The sequence below is a fragment of the Chrysochloris asiatica genome, unplaced genomic scaffold, assembly GCF_000296735.1.
Source record: "Chrysochloris asiatica unplaced genomic scaffold, ChrAsi1.0 scaffold00005, whole genome shotgun sequence".
Lineage (NCBI taxonomy): Eukaryota > Metazoa > Chordata > Mammalia > Afrosoricida > Chrysochloridae > Chrysochloris > Chrysochloris asiatica.
In genome coordinates, this window is record NW_006408523.1 from 7817360 (window position 1) to 7840642 (window position 23283).

Sequence of the window (23283 nt, forward strand, 5' to 3'; positions counted from 1 at the left end):
TCGAACAATTCTGAACTGCAATGCTATCAGTGATAGGACAATACCCAGATAATAACAGTTACTCTGTATATGACTTTTTGTTTGGATGTTTCCTGTGTCATCAATATTTTGCTCATGTTGAGTTGGTTCTGACTCATAGTGACCCTATGCATAAAACATTGCTTGGTCCTGTACCATCCTAACAATTGTCGGTTGCTATGCTTGAGCCCATTGTTTCTACCAGTGTGCCATTCTACCTTGTTAGGGGTCTTCTTCGTTTCTGATGACCCTTCGCTTTACCAAGCATGATATTCTTCTCCTGGAACTGGTCTGTCCTGACAACATGTCCAAAGTCTGAGAGACCAAGTCTTGCCATCCTGATTTCTAAGGAATATTCACTCTGTACTTCTTCCAGACAGATTTGTTTGTTCCTCTGGAAGTCCATGGAACTCTCAAAATTCTTTTCCAACACCATAATTCAAACACACCGATTCTTCTACAGTCTTCCTTATTCATTGTCCAATTTTGCCACAGAACCCTCCAGGATTGCAAATCGAGGCTTGACTTCGTTCTTCAGTTATTTCAGCTAAATGTGCTCTTCCTTTTCGATTTTCTAGCTCCAAGTCTTTGCACATTTTATGATAATGCTTTACTGTGTCCTTTGAAATTTTGGGTTCAGCTCTTTTACTTCATTATTTCTTCCATTTGCTTGAGCTACTCTACATTCAAGAGCAAGTTTCAGAGTCTCTTTTGAAGTCCACTTTGGTCTTTTCTTTCTCGCCTGTCTTTTTCGTGAACTTTTGCTTTCTTCATGCATGATGTTCTTGATGCCATTCCCAACTTGTCTGGTCTTCAATCATTAGTGCTCAAAGCATCTGTTCTTCAGATGGGGTTTAAATTCAGGTAGGAACTACTCAAGGTTGTATTTTGGCTCTTGTGGACTTGTCTTAGTTTTCATTCATTTAATCCTGAACTTACCTATGAGCAATTGATGGTCTGTTCCACAGTTGGTCCCTGGCCTTGTTTTGGCTGGTGATATTGAGCTTCTCCAGCATCTCTTTGCACAGACGGAGTTAATTGGATTCCTGTGTTTTTCATCTGGTGAGGTCCACATGTATAGTCACTGTCTATATTGTTCAGAAAAAGGTATTTGCAATGTAGAGGCTGTTGGTCTTGAAAAATTCATTCCTTCTATCATGCCCAGGGAGTCCTGGAGTGGTGCTGCAGGATAGTGCAAGGTCAGTTTGAACTACAAGGTCGGCAGTTCAAACCCACCAGCTGCTCTTTGGAAACCCTACACAGTGTCACTATGGGTTGGAACTGACTCAGTAGCACATAACAACAACAACAACAACATCATGCCCAGGCTTCCTCATATTTTTGGTAATACATGTAATGGATTATGATGCAATGTAATATTGGGGGAGAAAGATGAGACTTTCTGCTCCCATAAAGATTTACAGCCTCAGAAACCCTGTATAGGGTCAATATGAGTTGGAACTGACTTCACGGCACATCACAACAACAACAGTGGCTCTGTAGGACAAGCACTGGACTGTGAGTCACAAGGTTGGTGATTCAAGCCCACCAGATGAGGCTTACTGCTCCTGAAAATATTTATAGTCTTAAAAACCCTATACAAGATGGCTGTGAGTCAGAACAGACTCAAAAACACTTAACTACAACAATGACAACATCCTGATATATACAATATGTATATAATCCTTACTTGGGAGTCCCTGCGTGGTCCAAACTGCTAACTACTGCTAACCAAAGGTTGGGTGTTCAAGTCCACTCACAGGTGTCTCAGAGGAAAGTCCCCGGTGATCTACTTTTGAAAAATCAACCACTGGAAATGCTGTGGTTCTCAGTCCTAGTCTGACACACATGGGGGTAGCAGGATTCTGGGTCGACTGCATGGAAAGTGTTTTTGTTTCCGTCTTTTTATCTTTCCTTGACGCCATAGGATGGGTTTATGTACCACATGTTCATTGGTTATGTGTAGCTTCCTCTGCTCACATGGAAGGAGGATGTGAGGGATTGATTTGCTCATTGTTGCAACCCTGCTGTTTGGAGGCATGCCCATCTAGGATATAACAACAAAGACATTAGTAAATACTATTTGAATGATTAAGGAGTTCTGGTAATAGTGGTTATGAGTCTCTCTCGGGTTTTGTTTGGAGTTGAGTCGGTACCGATTCATAGTGTCAGAATGAAACACTGCCCGGTCTTTGTCAACCTCATAATCATTGTTATACTTGAGCCCATTGCTGCTGCTACTGTGCCGATCCATCTTGTTGAGGGTCTTCCTGGTTTTCGCTGACCCTCCACTTTACCAAGCATGATATAGAAAACTTCATCGTCACTTTGGAGTCCTGGTGTGGCACTGTGGGTTAATGCGCTAGACTGCAAGGTCACTTTGAACTACAAGGTCGGTGGTTCAAGTTCACTAGTCGCTCCTCAGAAACCCTATACAGGGTCGTTATGAGTCGGTACCGATTTAACGGCACTTAACAACAACAACCACCATCTCACTGGACCAAAGGTCAGTTTAAACTTCCAAGTTGGTGATTTAAACCCATCAGCTGCTCCTCGGAAACCCTATAGAAATTCGCTATAAATCAGAGCCGACTCGATGGCATGTCACAACAACAACAACAACAACAACAACAACAACAAAGCCAATTTGGGAGTGCTCTTACCGATCCCAGGCAGGATTACATTCATGGGTCTAAAGACTGGAATTGTAACACAACTCAATCTGGAACAATACTCAAGGGGGCTTTTCCAGTCTCCCAACATTGCCCCTTCCCCAACTTCCCAGAACCTATCCAGTTTCCTTGCTCAAGGTTTTCCTATTTCCCTGTATTTTTCCTTTATGAATATGATGACTCAGGGTCCAGGCCTGGTCCCAGGTTTCAATGCTGAGACTTAGCAGTGGTGGTACCTGTGACCATTTGTCACCAGCTATTGCCTTTGAGGAGCTGACCGAAGTAAATGCAGTGAAGACATGAAGACAGTAAAACAAAGGAGCTTGTTTAGGTTTAAAGAAGTGGCAGGAAGATTAACCTGGTCCTGGAGTGGCAATGTGGTATAAAGCAGTGGACCGCAAAGTCGGGTCAAACTGCAGGGTCAACAGTTCAGACCCACCAGCCGCTCTTCAGAAATGCTATACAGGGTTGCTATGAGTGGGAATTGGCTTGACGGCATTTAACAACCCCAACAACGCCTTGGGGAAGGTTCTCAGAGAGAAGGTGGCATCTGAGTTGAGTTTTAGAACATTCACAATATCTGACCCACAAGAAGAAAGGCATTGTAGACAAAGGGAAGACAGCAGAGAGACACAGAAAAAAGTTATTGAAACAACACCTAGCCCACAGAATATGGCGGACCATACCAAGGATTCTTATCCTTTACGTCAGGGAAAATGGTGTGGCCAGCTTCTTTTTTTGGAGCACTCTGCATAGGGACTGAGGGAGAGGGAGGAAGGGAGGTTGGAAGATGATTTTCCTGAGATGCCCTGCCTCGGCTGGTTCCTGGAATTCCTGGATGCTGTAAACAGTCACCATTGTCACTGCGAATGGAACGGTTGGAGGTTCCAGCCCACTCAGAGTCATCTCTGAATAAAGACTTTGTGATCTTACAAAAATTAGCCACTGAAAACCTTCTGGAGCACAATTTGACTCTGGCACACATGAAGTCCCCTTGAGTTGGAGTCCACTCAAACACAACTGGTGTGGGGGACTCTCTAGTTTTTGTTGCTTTTAAATGTAGTTGAGTTCTCATGTATGGTCCCCATGTGACAGAGTAGAGCTGCCCCAAAGGATTTTCTAGGATGCTGGTGTGGCACTGTAGGATCAGCATTGGACTGTGAACCACAAGGTTGGCAGTTCAAACCCACAAGCTGCTTCTTGGAAACCCTATGCAGGCTTGCTATGCATCAGAAATGACTTGACAGCACTTAATAACAACATATAAAGAGTTGTTTGGAGTTTCAGTAAACCCTATACAGGGTCGTTAAGGAAGCAGGTCTCCAGATCTTTATCCCCAGAGTGGTGAGGGTGGGTTCGAACTACCAACGTTTGGGTTAGCAGTGGAGGATTTTAACTCCTGCTTACACCAGAGCCTGTTCTTTAGCTCCCCGGGTCATAAATTCTAAAAAGAGAAAAGTAGTTTAATTTGCAATTGCCTGTAGGTTTGCCTAAGAACTTTCTGTACTTAAAAGGAAAGTGTTGATGTCGGGTCAAGTGTTTTAATGTGAAGGATGTCACTGTAGCAGGCTCTCGGTTTGCAGCCTGACTGATTGCACATGGTACTTGGTCCAGAGAGAGGGGTCACGTGAAGTGTGAACTCACGTTCTTTTGACTTGTTGATACCAAATGCATTTGGAGTCCTGGCGTGGAGCTATAGGATAACCACTGGACTGCAAGGTTGGTTTGAACCTCAGAGTAAGCAGTTCAAACTCACCAGCCAGTCTTCAGAAATCCTATTCAGGGTCACTATGAGTTGGAACTGACTCGATGGCACTTAACAGCAACAGGAACACATTGCTGGTAGTCTTGCCCATTAGAGTTTTTGGACCTGGTCTACATCTTGCGTTGCAAATTCTGCTCTATTTGAGCAAATGTGTTGGCCTCTCCTAAGAGGAGAAAGGCATGCATGATTTATAGTACTCTTTCTAATAAGTATGGCCAGAAAGAGGGGACAGGACAGATGTATGAAGGGACTTCAAGCAGTTCATGGAAAAATTCCATCATCTCTTTGTTTATTTTCATGAACTTTTGAAGGCCCTGCTTTTATAAGAGTATTGTATGTATTTATCACTGATAATGAGTTATGAGTAATATTATGTTCATAGGGGGAGGGGCTACTTGAAAAGCAGAAAAATTCATACCATTTTTTAAAAAGTCGACTCTAAACTTTGATTCAAGTAAGTAAGCAGCACACAGTTTACTTGATGATGATGAAATAGCCTTTGAATTGCCTACACATACTGCTGCTGCTGTTAAGTCAGTCTGACCCATAGCGACCCTGTGGGTTTCCAAGGAGCAGCTTGTGGGCTTGAACTGGCAAACTTGCAATTAACAGTCCAGTACTTATCCTACAGTGTCTGTCACACCAGGCTTTTTTTTTCAGAAACTCCTGTAATTGAGCTAACATGTTGGCCTTTTATTTTTATCTCTGTTGTGTTAATGTTTACTAAATCTTCCTGATTTTCCTCTTTTTAAATTTTGGTTCATCTACCTATCAGACTGCAAAGAAAGCAGTATGAACTGCAAGGTTGGCGATTCAAGCTCACCAGCGGCTTCTTGGAAACCCTATACAGGGTCACTATGGGTCAGAACTGACTCGATGGCACCACTCAACAACAACAACAACAACAACAACCTATGAGCAATCAGATAAAGAACTGACATTTTCTGAAAACTCACCAGTATTCACATACTTTCAAATTAAGAGACAATTTTAGTTACTGTGGGGAAACGAACCTCGACTCCAGACCCTGGTTCTTGAAGGTTTCTTGCAGTTGTTACAGGAGAACACTGAGCTACAAACAATATGATAGTATCAAAAAAGCGAAGTGTGTTTTTAACATGCCATAGAATATATGTGTATTCTCAGATATTACTTTCCTGCTAACTCTTCTTCCCCCAGTAAACGGAATCATGGATCCTAAAACAAACACGATATGAAACTATGGGAAAAAAACAGTGTTCTGAAAGTGTTCTCTTGTGTCTAACCGCCACCATACATCCTATTGGACATATTGTCAAATCCACTGCTTACGGGGAGAAAGATGAGGCTGTCTGCTTTCTTAAAAGTTGACAGTCTCGGAAATCCTATAGGGCAGGATTTCCTACTCTGTCCTACAGGACGATAGTGGGTTTTGTTCATTTCGGTCATAGGTTAGAGTCATTAGAGAAATTTGTCAAGATGTACCTAGTCTTGCATGGAATAAGGGGCTCTCAGAGACCGTGCATAGCTCCTCCCTAGACTCATGCTGCGCGCACATGTCCTTTACTTTTTAAAGTTACACAGTTCTGAGAGCCGCCAGCTCTACGGCTCTGGTTACTCTAGTCCCAGGACCTACCAGCGGAGGCGGGGACAGGGGCAGGGTCTGGGCGGGGCCGAGTCGGCAAGGGGCGGGGCAAGACGAAAGCCCGGCGAAGACCCGGAGGGAGCAGGAACTGGGCCGGCGGGGGCGGGGCCGAGTCGGCGAGGGGCGGGGCTAGATGAGAGGCGGGGCTAGGCGAGGGTCGGGCGGAGGCAGGGTCTGGGAGGGGCCTACGAAGGCGGGGCGGCGCGCGCCCGCGGACCTCAACTAACGGTTCCATAGGCGCGTGGCCGTGGGCCGCCTCAGGAACGCGGGCGCGCGTTTGCCTGCCCGCTGGCGCGAGCCCGCGGTGCCGCCTTCCTTGGCCCTGGCGGCCCGCGGCGCCTTCCTGTCTTCCGCCTGCATCTCTGCGATCGGGGCGGCCCCAGCCGGCAGAACGATGAGAATCCCTCGGCCCCAGCCCGCGCCGGGTGATCCGGTGCGCCAGGAACCTGCCGGGCTGCGGTGTCCTGGGCCGCACCGGCGCTGAGCAGGCGCGGCCCGCGGTCCCCGGCCCGGCCCCACGGCCTGCGGCGGAATTCGCCCACGATGGGGGACAGGTAACCGGCGGGCGGGTGGGCGCTGGGCCCCGGGTGGCCGCCGCCCCCGCCTCCACGTGTCCAGCTGCACTGAGTCCCTGCGTTTTGCACAGGTGGGTCCGGGTGACGGTCCTCCCGAACTGCACGGGCTGCAGGACGTTCCATGTCCTGCCCTCCGCGACCGTCCTCGATGTCAAGGAGCTCATCTGGGCCGAGACTGCCTTCCCGGTTCCGGAGCAACGGCTGTGGCACCGCAGTAGGGAGGTAAGGGCTGCCCACGTGCTTTGCATTTTCGTCGCTTAACTGTGACCCTCAGTGACCACGCGAGGGCCTCCGGGCAGTGTCACGATGTATGTAGTCCTTTCATGGATGAACAGGATTTTAGTGCATAAACTTGCTAATCATTACACATAAACTATTCAGAGAAACGGAATGCATTCGCCTGTTTTTACTGCAACTGAAGGCAGACAAACCCAGATTTATGATTTACTTTGGAAATAATGTTTTGGATAAAACTTGCAAAAAATGGATACAACTATTACTATCATTTTTCTGCATCATCATTTTTTTGCATTTACCATCTGAACATTTGTATTTTTCACCCCACCCCATCTGAAATGAATAACCACTATTTTATCTGACTTGTTCATTTCCTGAAACTAGGGGAATTTTGTGATTGGTATTATCGCCAGAAGGGTTTTTTTTTTTGCTTAGAAATACCATCATTACAGTGATTTAATTATTATTACCTGTACTTTTCTAATTGCTTTTTATACTTAACGGGATTCCCAGTAAATAACTTCACCTTTTATGTCTCAGATAGAAGCCGTGGTAATGTATTAATTGAAGGCTCATCTGCTCACCAAAAGATCCGCACTTCTAACCCACTGTAAAGATTGTTGTTGTTAAGTACCGTGCTTGGGAATCCTAGAAACCAGTTTAGCTCTGTCCCATTGGTTCCGCTGTCCATAAGGTCCCTATGGGTTGGTACTGACTCGATGGCCCCTAACAACAACAACACAGAGTTGCTATGATTCGGAATTGACTGTTGGCATGTGGTTTGAATTTTGAAAACGCAGATCTTTAGGAACCCTGGTGGCACAATGCTTAAGCACTCAGCGCTAAGATGATGATTTGAACTCACCAACTGCTCTGTGGCTGGCTACTGTAAGATTCTGGCCTTGGAAAACCACTGGGCAGTTCTTTTCTGTCTGTCAGGGTTGACAGTAGTTGGAATTAAGTGGAGGGCAAAGGAACTTTTTTGATATTTCTTGGAGTTTGGCTTCCTTTTTACTAAATGTCAGAAATGTAGGGCTGGAAGGGTCTTTGGACATAGTATATAACCTATTATTATTGAGGCATTAAACTATACTGTTATTAGGTGCTACTGAGCCAGTTCCTATACATAGTGACCATGCACAGAGCTTCCGAGGGGAATGTTGGTGGCTCCATACAATAAATACTGGACTGCGAACACAAGTTCTGTGGTGTGAACACGTCCGCCACTCCAATGGAGAAAGATGAGGCTTTCTGCTCCTGGGAAGAATTAAATCTTGGAAACCCTATACAGGGTCTTTATGAGTTGGAACCGACTCAATGGCACTTAACACCAACAAATAGGATTTCTGAGAAGTGGCTGGTGGATTTGAGCTACCGACCTTGTGGTTCAAACCGAACCACAAGGTCGGTAGCTCAAATCCACCAGCCACTTTAGTTTATCCTACAGTGCCACACCAGGACTCCACAGAAGTTGCTAGGTACTCTAAATGGTGACTGTGCTCAACTGCTAACAGAAAGGTTGGAGGTTTGAATCCACCCAAAGGCTTCTCATGTGAAAGGCCTAGTGATTTACTTTTTTAAAAAATCAGGCATTGGAAACCCATGAAGCACAGTTCTAGGCTGACACACATGGGGTCACCATGAGTCAGAATTGTGGGTTTTTTTTGTTTTTTCAGTAAGCCTGATCCAGAAAGGCCGGAGGATGGAAATGCGGACAGTTAGGTCACTGGCCGTGTGGTTTGGAGAAAGAGATTGATTTCTGGGAGCTTTCTATCTTAAGTGACTAAGTCGATGTCAGAGCATCAACTGAGAAATGAAACAAAGAGGAGAGGTCAGGGCTGGAAGAAAGCAAGTGAGTTCTGCGTTGGGCAGGGTGCTCTGGAGTCTTGGAGATGTGATGCTGGGCGACTATTCCTGAATTCCTTGAAGTAGTAAATGCTTCTTTCATACCTGACCCAAGTGTAAGTTGGAAAGGTGGTCTTCCAGGTGACGTTTTGAAGACTGTTGACCTCCAAGCGATCATCCCGTGGTTTAACATTGGAATGACTGGTGAGGAGAAGACTGGTCTGGCTTTGCATTATCGACCTTGTTTTTCTGACAAAGGCATTCGGGGAGACCATGAATGCTCACCGTTTACCCTACCAGTATGATAAAAAAGGGGACCCTGATAGCACAGTGGGTTAAGTGTTGGGCTGCTAACTGCGAAGTCGATAGTTCGAACCCACCAACCAGCCACTCAGCAGGACAAAGTCTGTCTGCTTCTGTAGAGTCTGACAGTCTCAGAAACCCAAAGCCGCTGTTCTGCTATGTCCTATAGGGCTGCTGAGTTAGAATTGACTGGAAGGGAGCAGATTATTATGAGAAACAAAAACAGTCAAACATTAATATAAAGGGGTTTACAGGAAGGCCTGTTTTCAAGGAAGTTCTATACCCCAGTGGCTGCAGGGGTCAGAATCCTCATTAGTCCCAACAGTCACAGCGTTTTCTTGTTTGTTTGTTTGTTTTTTTTTTAAATAGAAATATACAGATATGAGGTTGTTAAGTGTCCTCAAGTTAGTTCTGACTCATAGTGAGCTGGATTAGGGTTTCCAAGGAGTGGCTGGTGGGTTCAAACCGCTGACCTTGCAGTTAGCAGTCCAGTGCTGATCCTACGGCGCCACACCGGGACTCCAGAAAGATGCCTGGATAGCAGAGAAGGGTTTTGCTCCATCGACCTCTGGGTTATGGGCCGAGCACCCTTGTGCTGCGCCACCCTGCTGTCCACATGCAACAACACGGCTCGTGTTCTCGCTTTCTACTTGTCACCTTCATGACGTTGATTTCCATTCTTCCACTGTTCTTGTGATTTCAGAATATGTCTACCACTGTTAACACTTTCCTCCTTCCGCCCCCAACTACTTACTAATGACTTAGGGTTTGTATCTGGGGTGGGGGGGCTCAAAAGTTTGTGGAAAAATGAAATGAAAATATAACTGAGTTTCTCCGCAGATATTTGAAGCCCTGGTATATTTGCTTACTTCCTATAAGTGATGCTGTAGAAGCCCTGCCATCTGACTTACGTTGCTGAGCATGTCCTCTAGGTTCACCTGCGTTGTGGCCTGCACCAGGACTTCATGTCTGTTTAAGGCAGAGTGATCGTCCGTTGTTTGTACAGACCACGTTTTGATTACCTGGTCATCGGTGGATGGCCGTTGGGGATGTTTCCACCTTTGTGAACAGTGCTTGAATGGACATCAGCACACATCTGCTCGGCTCACAGCTTTCAGGTTTTTTGGGCAGATGTCTAAGAGTGTACTTGCTGGACCGTATATATATATATATATAGATAGATAGATAGATAGATAGATAGATAGATAGATAGTAGTTCTAGGTTCAGCTTTTTGGGGAATGGCCATAGTTTCCCCCACGGGCTCTACCAATTTACAATCCCACCAGCAATGTGTGAGAGCTCAGCTTTCTCTGTTTTCTCCCGAACATCTAGTATTTTTTTTTTTTTTTTTGACCAGGCATGAGTCAGTTCAGTGGCAACTGCTATAATCCCATATAAGAAATTTGCATAATCCACTAAAGGTCTTAAAAAGTAAATTTTTGCTAACAGATTTAAAAACATTTTTTTTTTGAAGGGGTGGTGGGGGACACCTCATAACTTCTGCTGATATCTTATAAGCTCTATTCTGAAGATTACATTGGAAATACTGACCAAAAGATAACTTTATGTTGATGTCTGATTCATCACCAAAAATTTAAATTATGGTCAAACACAAGTATGTATATTTTTAGATAGCTGTACATTTTAAAGGAAAATTCTCCTAAAATTTTAAGTAAAAAATTTTATGACATTTCTGCCCTCTGGAGTATTCATTTTCTCTAGAGCACCTTATTCTCTGGTAAGAAAAATTGTTGTTGTTGGTGATGGTTCTGTGCCGTGGAGTCGGTTCCGACTCATAGTTAGTGACCCTGCGTGGGGTTTCCAAAGCTGTAAATCTTTACAGGAGCAGAAAGCCTCACCTTTCTCCCATTCAGAAACTGGTAGTTTTGAACCACTGACCTTGAGGTTAGCAGCCCAACTCGTAACCACTATACTACCAGAGGTCCTTGGTAAGAAAAATCACCAACCATTATTTCTTATGTGAAAAGGAAAATGGAGCTAAAGTTTTGAGTTTACAGTAATAGGGACTATATTGCTGTTAATACATTTCTTTTCTTTTTTTTTTCAGTTACCTGACTGGACCAAGATTGGCGATCTGACTTTCCAAAAGTGCCATCTTTTTGTAAACCTTCAATCCAAAGGCTTAACAGGGGGAGGTATGATATTTACTTTGCCAGGAACATTGTCCTTTTCAGTTATATAAAGATTATGCTTTAAAAGTGAAATGAAAGCATGCATGAAAACTTCACAAAGTTTGTGGGAAAATTCCATCATCTTTTCATTCCACTGTCTCATGAACTCTCAGAAACCCCCTTGTATAGTGTCCGAGCCCTGCTGTGACGCTGTAGGATAAGCACTGGCCCTCGAGGTTGGTTTGAGCCTCAAGGTCAGCAGTTCAAACTCCCCAGCCGCTCCTCAGAAACCCTATACAGGTTCGCTATGTGTTGGAACTGACTCGACAGCCCTTCACAACAACAACAACATAGCTTTGGGGTGCACTGAAGGGATATTAGGGCAGACAGAAAAGAAGGCAATGGAGTAGGTAAGTTAGAGAACTGAATTGGATAGATAGTCTGTACATAGAATCTCATTAGGGAGGAGTGGAGTGTGGACCCTGTGAAGTGTTGCTCCAAAATAATGCAAATATATTCATAGTGGTGATTTTATTTTCTTACAGTACAGATTACTGTTTACTTAAGTGTAGGATTTTTGGGGTGGTGGTGGTGGTGGTGTCTGTGCATCTTTGAGAACTTACTTCCCTCCCCTGTCTTGAGGGGCCTGGAACCGGCTAGCCAGAGTGCCTGTCACCTTTCAGAGACGTGTGAACACTGTAGTAAAGATATGATATTGAACATCACTGTTTCTAGATTGTTGTTGATCAGCAAGGTGGTGTGGGTTATGTGCTGAGTCAATTCCCACACAGTGACCCTCTAGGACACAGTAGAACTGCCCCTAGTGGTTTCCAGGCGGGAATCTCTGCAGGAGCAGATGGGCAGCCCTTTTCTACCGCAGAGCCAGTATGGATTCAAATCACTGACCTTTTGTCTAGCAGTCCAGCACTTAACCATCACACCACCCCAAACCCACGGCCATCTGACTCATAGCGACCCTATAGAGGGTCTCTGAGGCTGTGAATCATTATGGGAGCAGATGCCTCATCTTTCTCCTGAGCAGTGGCTCGTGGGTTTGAACTGCTGACCTGTGGTTAGCAGTCCAATGTTTATCCCACAGCACCACCAGGTCTCTTAATGTATCAGCAAGAGCACCCACAAAGTAATGCCATCTATTGTGTTTGCTTTGGAAATAGCAGTAATTCCCTTCTCCCTCTACTGTGCTCTTGATTTTTGGATTAATAATCTTTATGACCTTTAGTATATTTTAAAGCATTTTTTAGAAAAAAAACCACCTAATTTGTATTTCCATTAAAAATCTTGGGATTTGGTAAAATTGAATCTACCTTTCTTTCTATGGAATTTGCTTCACTGGGTAAATTTTTCTAAGGAGCTCTGCGGTAAGATGTTGTTGTGGGTTGTTGGCTAAGTGCTGGCGAGTTGGTTTAGACTCAGTGAGCCTGTATAGCGTTTCAGAGGAGTGATGGGTGGGCTTGAACCGCTAACCTTATGGTTAGCAAGTTAGCAGTCCAGTGCTTATCCTACAGCACCACATTTATGTAATTATACTGGTGGCACTATAGGTTAGGAGTCCTGGTGTGGTGCTGTAGGCTACGCACAGGACTGCTAACCGCAAGTCAGCCTACCAGCCTACCTTGGAAACCTAACCTACCAGCCTACCTTGGAAACCCTGTGCAGTCGAGTCAGAACTAACTCCACGGCACTTAACAACAACAACAGCCACTGTAGGTTAGGGTTTGGACCGTTAGGTGCAGGGTCCGTGGTTTAAACCCGCTAGCTGCTCTGCTCCTGTAAAGACTTAGACTGTGAGAGAGCCTCTGCAGGGCCGCACTGAGTCAGGATGGCCTTGCTGACAGTGGGTTTCTTTGGAACAGAACACACCTGGATCCAGGCCCTGGGGTTTGTACTGAAGTCGTCTTAAAGGTGTTCTCAATTTTAGGTCGGTTTGGCCAGACAACGCCACCACTTGTTGATTTTCTCAAGGACATTTTAAGAAGATACCCAGAAGGAGGGCAGATTCTGAAGGTAGGGCTTCTGTGTCCATGTGTGAGCTGACTTTGATAGAAACAAGATGTTGTAGATTTCTCTCTTAGAAGTTCTGTTGAGTGTGTTTAAGCTTTGAAAACCCCGGCCCACTTCGCACGGCCGCCTTTATTTACACGCCTTTGCTGGATGGGCGGGGGATGTTGGCTGTACATATGTGCTGGGTCGGGGACCTTGGCAAGCACGGAGCTGTGGTTGAAAGCCACTCGCCACTCTGAGGGAGAAAGATGAGGCCGTCTGCTTCCATAATGAGGGAGAAGGATGAGGCCGTGTGCTTCCGTAAAGGTTGCCAGCCTTGGAAACCCTGGGGAGCAGTGCTGCCTCGACTCAGTCCAATTGGAATCAGCTCCGAGATACTGGATTTAAAAAACGCGAAGCACACCAACCAATTAAGAGCGTACCCACATTCAGGGCTTTGTTTCTTTTGGGACGGTTTATTTACTAGGATAATGATCTCATTATTTTATTTCTGGTATGGTGCTATAGGATAAGCACAAGGTCAGTAGTTCAAACCCACCAGCTACTCCTTGGACACCTCATACAGGGTTGCTATGAGTCCGAACAGACTCGACAGTACTGAACAACAACAACGTATATTCTCTGAGTCTGAATACTTTCATGAACAAACAGGTGAAAAGAAGACAAACAGGGGCAGCATAAGAGAAAGAGCATTGATGGAAGATACTGCAGCTGATTTGATTTTGTTTTAGCTTAGTAAGAAATCTCCTTAATTAATTGTGAAATTAGATCCGTTCTTCTGCATGATCTTTCTCATTGATATTGTGTTTGTTTGCTTGTATATCTTGTTGTTGTTGTTGTTAAGTGCCGTTGAGTTGATTCCGATCTATAGTGACTCTGTATAGGGTTTCCAAGGAGCAGCTGGTGAGGTTGAACCACCGACCTTGCAGTTCAAATGATTTTGTAGTCTGACGCATTAGCCTACAGCGCCACACCAGGATTCTTTATAGCTTATGTTTTCTAGGCTCAATGATAGATTTTTATGGCGTGAGGCCTGGTGGTATCGTGAGTTAAGCATTGGACTGCTAAGTGCAAGGTCGTTGGTTCAAGCCCGCCAGTTGCTCTGAGGGAGAAAGAGTAGACTGCTCCAGAAAACATACCGCCTCGAAACACTAAGGAGCAGTTAGTTCCACCCTGTCCTATAGTGTCGCCATGAGTGGGTTTGGTTGGATTTGGGTTTGTTTAACACAGGTAGCTATGCTCAGTTGGAGCGGTTGCCTCTTTAGTGATTGGAATGGTGATGACAGATTGGAGTAGTTTCAGTACTTGGTTCATAGAAGGTTAATTGGAAAATGATTTCTGCATTGACTTACTAGGAAGGTGCAGATGGGAGGGATGAGGATACTAGGTGGTGATGCAGTGAAACTGGAGATGGAGCCGGTAGTCTAGGGGAAGTAGGGGGCTAATTGATTCAGAAGTGCTCCACTAGGATGCCTGGCTGAGAACCAAGGTACCAGTGTGGGCAAGATCTTCTCACATTCTTAAAAATTGGCCCCAAACTGATGTTCGTTTCTTTCACTCTGCTTGTCATACATGTTTGTTTCATAGGCAGCTTGATACAATCTGTGTTCCTTGGATACATACCCTAGTAGAATTCTACTACTGGAGGCTCAGTAGGGGTCTTAGAGGTCACACCTTTTGGAATGCTTGCTGAAACTGAGGCCCAGAGGTATTTTTGTGGCTTACGTAAGATGACATGTAAATTGGCAAATTATTTGCCATTACTTCCTGGGATCCCTTTGTATAAGTGCCCCTGAGGATTACAGTGTAGAGGAGAAACATCCCATCCTGGATTTGTTACTGTTGTTCAATTTGAGACAGATAACTGGAGTCTTGAATTTGGCATTTGCAGGCCAGTTTTCTCCTCTGCTCCCTAAAAGAAACTGTAATTGCAAATAGGAATTTGAATGGAAACAAGATCCTCCCTTTAACTTGTTAATATTTAGTAAATGAGTGTTTTGTTTTGCTACCTGTTAATCCTTATTTTTATCTTTCAAACTATGTTGTTTGTTGTTGGTAAGGGCCATGGAGTCAATTCTAGCTCATAGTGAGCCTGTGTATGGTTTCTGAGGAGTGACTGGTGAGTTTGAACCACCGATCTTGTGATCCGGCACAGTATTCTGCAGCGTCACCCCCTCAAACCAAGCTCACTGTCCCTGAGCCTATTCTGACTCACAGTGACCCTGTTGGACAGAGTAGAGCTGCCGCTTAGGGTTCTGAAACTGTCAGTCTTTGCAAGAGCAGACTGCCTCATCTTTCACTCACGGAACAACTGCTGAGTTTACCTGCTGATCTCCTGGTTAGCTGTCCAATGCTTAATATGTTCTGTGTCTCTGATTCCTTTGTATTAGAACAGCCTCGCACAAACAAGATTGCTGATTTTTAAGGATTCTGTTAGACTGGATAGGTACTATAGGACTCCAAAATCCTTCGAGAAATAGGCAGTAGATAGGGTAGTATTGTGGCTCTGTGGGTTAGTGCACTAGACTGCAAGGTTGATTTGAACTGCAAGGTTGGCGGTTCAAGGTCACTAGCCACTCCTCAGAAACCCTATACAGGATTGCTATGAGTCGGAAGGAACCTACTCGATGGCACTTAATGATGAGAACAAGGTAGGAGAAGGATGACGTTCAGGTGTTTATTATGTTCGGGTTGAATAGTTGGGGTGGGGGGGGCGGGAAGGCCACCCTGGGAGCACACTGCATGAACTGAAAGCCTCACTTGACCTCACACCCAGCTGTCTGTTCTGTAGTGTATCCTCAGTGTCCTTATTTATTTCCGTGGCTGTCGTGTTAACCTCTGTGACCTGGTAGCTGCTGTACTGTTGTCATTGTGTAGTACCCATGGAAGCGCTCCAAGTTTTGCTCACCTCAGTGCCTGGACTGCAAATTACAAGGTCGACAGTTTGAACCCACCAGCTGTTGCGCAGGAGACAGATGAGGCTGTCAAGATCATAGTTCCAGAAATCCTATTTGTGGTTGCTATGAGTCAGAAAGGACTCGGTGGCTGTGGATTTTCCCCAATCTAGTGATCCCAGGGTTTGTATGGTGCTGTAGGATAAGCACTGGACCGCAATGTGGTTTGAACAGCAAGATCGACGCTTCAAACTCACCAGCCACTCCTTGGAAACACTATACAAGGTCGCTATGAGTTGAAACTGACTCAACAGCACTTAACAATTACAATAACAACAAGGCTTTGAGAAAGTGAAAATGTCATTCTCTCCCAAGGTTAGAGGTTTGTGAGTTTCATAATATAGGATCACTTACTCTACTTCTAATGACACGTCCATTCGTCCATTTAAAACAGTACCTTTGATTTGATCTGAGTTGGAGCTTGCCCAGGAAACGGTTTTCTATTGACTTTTACTTACTTCAGACAAAACCCAAAGACACTCGATAATATCTTTGGGGTTTGTCCCAAGTTTTGGTGACTACAGAGTTGACGGTAGGCGCTTAATCTAACTCCAGAGTCTGGAGCTACCTTGAAATGTATCAGAGACCAAAATGTTTTTGGTAGGTGCCCAGAAGTGATCTGGGATTTTTAAAATTTTAATTTTTGGTAGCTCCTGAAGGGTGTAAATCTTGTCATTTTCCTTTTCCTTCTGAATCACATGGGCCTGGCCACTCATCCACCCATCCATTTACCCACCATCTACCAAACAACTCATCTGACTGCCCCCTGTATGAAAGGAACTCTGGTGACAGTGATGAGAGAAACAAAGACAGATGAGTCAAAGCTGACTGTCACAAAGCTTTCCACTTAGTGCAGCATAAAGGCCTTGTTCTTAACGCAAGTTCTCCAGAATGCGGCATCCCAGGTTGGAGCCTGCAGATTGATAGCAGTTTGGTTTTCTTGTTTAGCTGGTGATAAATACAGTTCTATTTTTGATCCTGGCTGGTGTGGTGCTGTAGGATAAGCACTGGACTGCTGCTAATCACAAGATCGGCAGTTCAAAACCACCACCAGCTGCTCCTTGAATACCCTATACAGCAGGGCTGGGGAACCTTTTTTCTGGCAAAATTTATAATATCAATCGTGGGCTATACAAAATTAACAACTTAAACATTAGCCTGCTATATTTGGTCAAACATTTAATTAACTCATGCCTTAGAAGCTCTGGTAGCGTAGTGGTTACAAATTGGGCTGCGAACTTCAAGGTCAGCAGTTCGAAACTACTAGCTGTTCCATGGGAGAAAGACGAGGCTTTCTGCTCCTGTAAAGGTTTACAGCCTCGGAAACCCTGTGCAGGGTCACTGAGTCAGGACAGACTCCATGGCAAGTAACAACAACAACAACAACAACAACAACAGTGTGATGACTGGAGTCTTGGTGTGGTGCTGTGTGTTAATACGCTGGACTGCAAAATCACTTTGAACTCCTTTGAAACCCTATACAGGGTTGCTATGGGTCGTAATTGACTCAACGGCACTTCACAACAACAGTGAGTTGCCTGGAACGGTGGTTGCCTTGGCAGGGCCAGGCCTTTAGATTTCACAGGCCTTCCACAACCTGTGGGCCAGACAGTCCCCACTCCTGCTTTGCAGGGTCGGCTGTGCGTCGGAACCAACTCAACAGCACTTTACAACAGCAACAAGCTCAGGAAGGGGGGACCTGCCATATGTCTCCCATTGACGATTACCATGACAGAACAATGTGTGTCTTCTTGGAGAGATTTCTCTCGAACAGTCTTTGTAAATAAGGCACAGAGCTGTAAACAGATCCTGAAATCTTCTAACGCAGACCCGCCACCATCGAGTCAAGTCTGTCGTAGTGACCATAAAGGACAGAGCAGGGCTTCCACGACTATAAATCTTTAAGGGAGCAACCTGCCTCATCCTTCTCCCAGGGAGCAACGGGTGAGTTTGAACTGCCAGCCATGTGCTTAGCAGCCCAAAGCTGAACCCACAGCCCTACCCAAAACAATTGCACTGCCATTGAGCTAATTCCGTGTCATAGCAACTCTAGGTAGGGTTTCAAAGACTGGCATCTGTATGGGTGCACATTGCTATCTCTTTGTCTTGTGGGGTGGCTGGTAGATATGAACAGCTGATCTTGTGGCTACCAGTACAGTGCTTAATCCACAGCACCACCAGGCCTTCACAACAGAGATGAAAATATTTCAAATTGAGAGAATTTCCAGTGTGTGTAATTGGAAGAGAGCTCATTCTCTCTTCAACCATATTCTTAATATAAAAGGGGCTTTAAATGTTGGTGGGAAAAGGAATGAAAAGATAATGGAATTTTTCCATGAACCTTTTGAAGCCTCATCGCATATAACAGTTATATTCACTAGCTCTTAAAGATAATGATACAAATGGTAGTTGTCGTTGATTTAAGCTCTGGTAGCATAGGGGTCCTGGGGTGGCGCTGTGGGTTAATGAGCCAGACCGCAAAGCTGTTTGAACTGCAAGGTTGGTAGTTCAAGCTCACCAACTGCTCCTTGGAAATTCTATACAGGGTCGCTATGGGTCGGAATCGACTCAACGGCACTTGACAATAACAACAACAAGCATAGTGGTTACGAATCGGGCTGTGAACCGCAAGGTCAGCAGTTCGAAACAACCAGCTGTTCCACGGGAGAAAGATGAGGCTTTCTGCTCCCGTCAAGATTTACAGCCTTGGAAACCCTGTACAGGGTCGTTATGAGTCGGAACTGACTCCACAGCATGTAACCACCACCACTTTTACAATATTGTAAATAACTATCAAGATGGGCAGTAGATTTATCATATTGTTAAATATCAATTTTTGGGTGTATTTTGTGGTTAGGAATTGATTCAGAATGCAGAAGATGCTGGGGCCACAGAAGTTAAATTTTTATATGATGAAACTCAATATGGAACAGAGACTCTTTGGTCAAAAGATATGGTGCAATATCAAGGTAAGACTCAATGAACTAGGAACAAGTTTAATTTGATACACTAACATAAATTTTAGTGCTTTGATCTGTATTAACTCTGCTAATGAAGGACCCAGCTGTCATTTGTAGTTGACTTCTTGTACGAGGGTAAGTCAACAAGTATTGCTCAAATAGAGTTCCAGCTCTACATACAAGCACGGGTTTATTCCAAACAAGACATGTTTGTCCATGTGTCTGTGTTCAGTGGCTGGCTACAGACAACTTCTCTCAATAATACACTGTGTAAGTCTGTTAGGAGGCCTTCAGCAAAAAAGGTCCAATCAAAACAGTGGCTTCTGAGAGGATCGGGGCCAGTTCTATTCAGGGCAGAGATGTCAGCTCGACTGTTTTTGGGAACGCCAAAGGGGTGCTCTTGATAGATTTCTCGAAGGACATAGGACAATCATGGGAGCTTATTAGGAAGAAGTCTGAAGAAAATTGAAAACTTACATTGATGAGAAAAAGGCTTAGGAAAGTTGTGCCAAGGAATTGTTTTCTGTCACAACAATTTTTTGAGGTTAGCTAGGGCTGTCCTTGGAGAAGTTTGTTGGGAAACCTTACCCCCATCCACCCTACATCCCTGATCTTGTCCCTTCAAACTTCCTTCTGTTCCCCAAACTCAAAGGACATTGAAAAGGAATATGATTTGAGTCCCTTGAGGATGTCAAAACTGCCATTTTTTCGTGGTGTAAATCAGAGAACATTGAATCATTGGGAGAAGGACTAGAGACATGGGGTTCTTCTGTTGGATCTTAGAGATAATGATGCAAATGGATTTCGTAATTGATAGTCATGACATGTGCAAACCAAGGCAGTTCATTTTATTTATGTAAGAAAATGATATTTAAGGAGTGCTTTTATAAAGATTAGCACATTGTGATTCATTTGTTTGCCTTGTTTTTTGACTTTTAAGTACCGTAAGACTTCTTTTTTAAAATTTCTGGATCGTTGGCCAATAATGCTGTTTCTTTTGCACCTCACATTTCACATTAATTTGTGTTTGTATTTTAAGTGTGATACCAATTAGGTCGATACTCCCTCACCTTGATACATTCACTTCTGTCCATCTTCCCCTGGGCCGAGTGATTGATTGTGAGTAGAAGGAATCTTGAGAGTTGACCTTCCTTGTGTCTGAGCGCCTGCCTGTGTATCCTCTATACCTAGGCTCAGCACTGTATGCATACAACAACGCCGTCTTCACCCTGGAGGACTGGGATGGCATTCAAGAAATAGCAAGAAGCCGGAAAAAGGATGATCCTTTGAAGGTTGGAAGATTTGGGATTGGGTTTAATTCTGTCTATCATATCACAGGTATAGTATCTGATAATGAAATGTGTTTTAGATTAACCTTTGTCATTTGCTTGGTTAACATCAGAGATGCTACCATGTTAAAGGCATCTTCACCAAAGTCTTCTGCCAGTGGCAAGAAGTGTGTCAGAGGCAGAGCAAGTCTCGTGTGGGCTAAAACGACTGCAGGAAGTACCCTAGTGTCCGACTTCATCATGTGCTTACTGCTGAGAGTCAATGTCAGTGGAATCACTGTTCTGCACTTAAGGGATTTTTATCAGGTGTCAAAGTGGTTTCTCCAAAAAATTGTACAAGCGTCAGACAAACTTCTTTCTTCTTTCTTGTAGGCGTTTTCAAACATCAGGAGGTTACAGGGGAAAAGCATACTATCTAATGATATCAAACAACAAAGTAAACTGAAAACTTGTATTGATGAGAACAAGCCTAGGAAAGTTGTGCCGAGGAATCATTTTCTATCACAACAATGCACCTGCTCAGGAGTCTCGACATTTTTCTGTTCCATAAAAATTTTGCTCTTAGAATTATGAGTGTTTGAAGGATGACTTTGAAATCATGTTTTGCATCTAGCAAGTGTATGGGCCCTGAGCACAGTAAATGATACTCAGGATAGACGTGTCTAAGAGTTTCTGGCTATTGCTGCAAAATCTGTGCTTCCTAAAAGACAGACATTCTGTTCAATGGAATTGGCCTTTGTTATGGTTTAGTTTCAAACTGTTTTTCTGCAAAAGGAGGGATTGAACAGACAGGAATGTCATTGTGGATAAGTGTCATCTAGTTAGTTCGGTCTTATAGTAAACTGTATAGGGTTTCTGAGGAGCAGCTGGTGGGTTTGAACTGCTGATCTTGTGGTCAGCAGTTCTGTGCTTATCCTACAGCATGACATCGGGCCCTCAGGCAGAACTGTAGCTCTGGCTAAGGTGACCATCCAAATGGGGCCCTCCCTGAGAATGAATGAGAATCAGCATCCTCATGCTGAGACAGCTGGAGGCATCTGGAACTACCCTAGGCCACAGGACCTAGAGTGACCCTGACCCCAGCCCAGTGTGGTTAACCTACTGCGTTTACACAGTTCACATTCATGAAGGCACTTCACCTCTGTCAGTGCGGCCTCTCGGATCTGTGACTTTTTTAGAGTTTACTGTGAATTGCACAAATGCGAAGATGATCTCTTGGGCATGTATAGCGCTCCAGAACGTCCAGAGGACAGTCTGCACTGTCCGGCATAGATGTGGTTAGAATCTCACACACGGAACAAACCCACAGTTGCTGGAGATGCTGGACTGTCCGTGAGACACCCTGGTCTCTAATGAGAGGTCTGGTGAAGGTCTTTTGCCAGCAGCTATGGGAGTGCCAGATGTCATTTCTGGCATGGGGATAGTGTGTAATGGGTACAGAGATGAGAATGCAGACAGCACGTGAGGTCTGGGGATAGCATTACTGTTTCAAAAGCACTCAAGAACAGCTACTAGGAGCTGGTGGTTGTGCAACCTGAGCCTGGAGTTGGCCATCCCTAACCACTGGCTTCACCGGAATTGCGTTTTACTTGGAGATTAGGAGCTAAAGCCAGCAGGTGAGGTGAGACCATGTCCACATACCCTGGAGAACCTGCAGAAAGGCACCACAGACAAGAAGTTCCCTCATCTCAGGACACACGACACATCATGTTACTCTGCCAGCATTTCCTCGTCACTCTGTCTGTGGATGAAGAACCGATGAAGCCGTTGGGGTTGATTTAGGGGCGCCATCAGGCAGAATGCATCTGTAGACACTGTAATAGATCCCACAGGGTGGGATACTCCCACCCTGAGACGCATCGCCAGGCAGACTTGTCTGTCCCGCTCCATTGTCACCCCAGGACATAGGCTGACTAACTTCACACCAGAATCTTTCACATTCTTTCTTTCTTCTTCCACTTTCTTCAGAATACCTCTCATGCAGTCCGTGGCTTCAAAAAGTTCATGGACAAATCAAAGTAAAATATAATGGAATTTCTCCACGAACTTTGTGAAGCCCCCTCGGATTTTGAGTATCTGACTTACTGGGCTGTGAGGACTGAGGGCAGCTCTCTGTACAGGCTTATATCTCGCTAACTGTTTCATGAGTCTTTGAACACAGAGCCTAGGTTCTCACCGTCATCACAGAAGGCCTCTGTACCTGGCAGTCATTCGGTAGCTTTGCTTCTGTAATCATTCATTCAAAAAGACAAGTATTGCTCCAAGCACTAGGGTTACAAGAGTTTATATTGCCCCTGGAGAGGCAAGGGCACCCTCATATGTAAAGGGGATATGTGTTTGACTGAACAACCTAGACATTTGTGTTGTCAGGAGGAAGCCAGGGAATGTGAGGCCTGGGGCCATGGTAAGGGGGTTTGGACTTCAATTACTACCATAGGACTTGATGGAGATTTTTTCTGAGAGTAAACGAGATTGTTGTTATGTCCTGTGGAGTCGGTTCCAACTCATAGCAACCCTGCACAGGGTTTCCAAGGCTGTAAATCTTTACAGGGGCAGAAAACCTCATTTTTCTCCCACGGAACAGATGGTAGTTTCGAACTGCTGACTCTGAGGTTTGCAGCCCGGTTCGTAACCACTATGCTACCAGAGCTCCTTTAAGCGAGATTAGTATAATCTTTTCTTAGATTTTAGAGGCTTTTGTATGGCTTCGTGTGTCTTTGGGTGCTAATCTTGTATTAGGAGGAAATTGTAAGTCCACGTAGCAAGTTGAGTCTCGGAAAATCATCTTGTATTTGCTTCATCGGGGATTTCCTTCTGGTATAACCCTTTTTTCTGATATTTGAAGAATTATATTTCCAAAGCTAAAGTGAGTTTAAAAAAAAAAAT

General features: G+C 44.7%; 1 protein-coding gene across 1 annotated transcript in view; it reads left to right on the plus strand.

The window, feature by feature from the left end:
- Positions 1-6726: 6726 nt before the first annotated feature.
- Positions 6727-23283, plus strand: part of SACS (sacsin molecular chaperone) — a 53214-nt gene continuing 36657 nt past the window's right edge. The window contains exons 1-5 of the mRNA XM_006831955.1: positions 6727-6876; positions 11109-11196; positions 13112-13197; positions 19006-19117; positions 20300-20446. Of these exons, the coding sequence (XP_006832018.1) occupies positions 19102-19117; positions 20300-20446 (163 nt within the window). The 5' untranslated portion in view covers positions 6727-6876; positions 11109-11196; positions 13112-13197; positions 19006-19101. The remainder of the gene's footprint in view (positions 6877-11108; positions 11197-13111; positions 13198-19005; positions 19118-20299; positions 20447-23283) is intronic.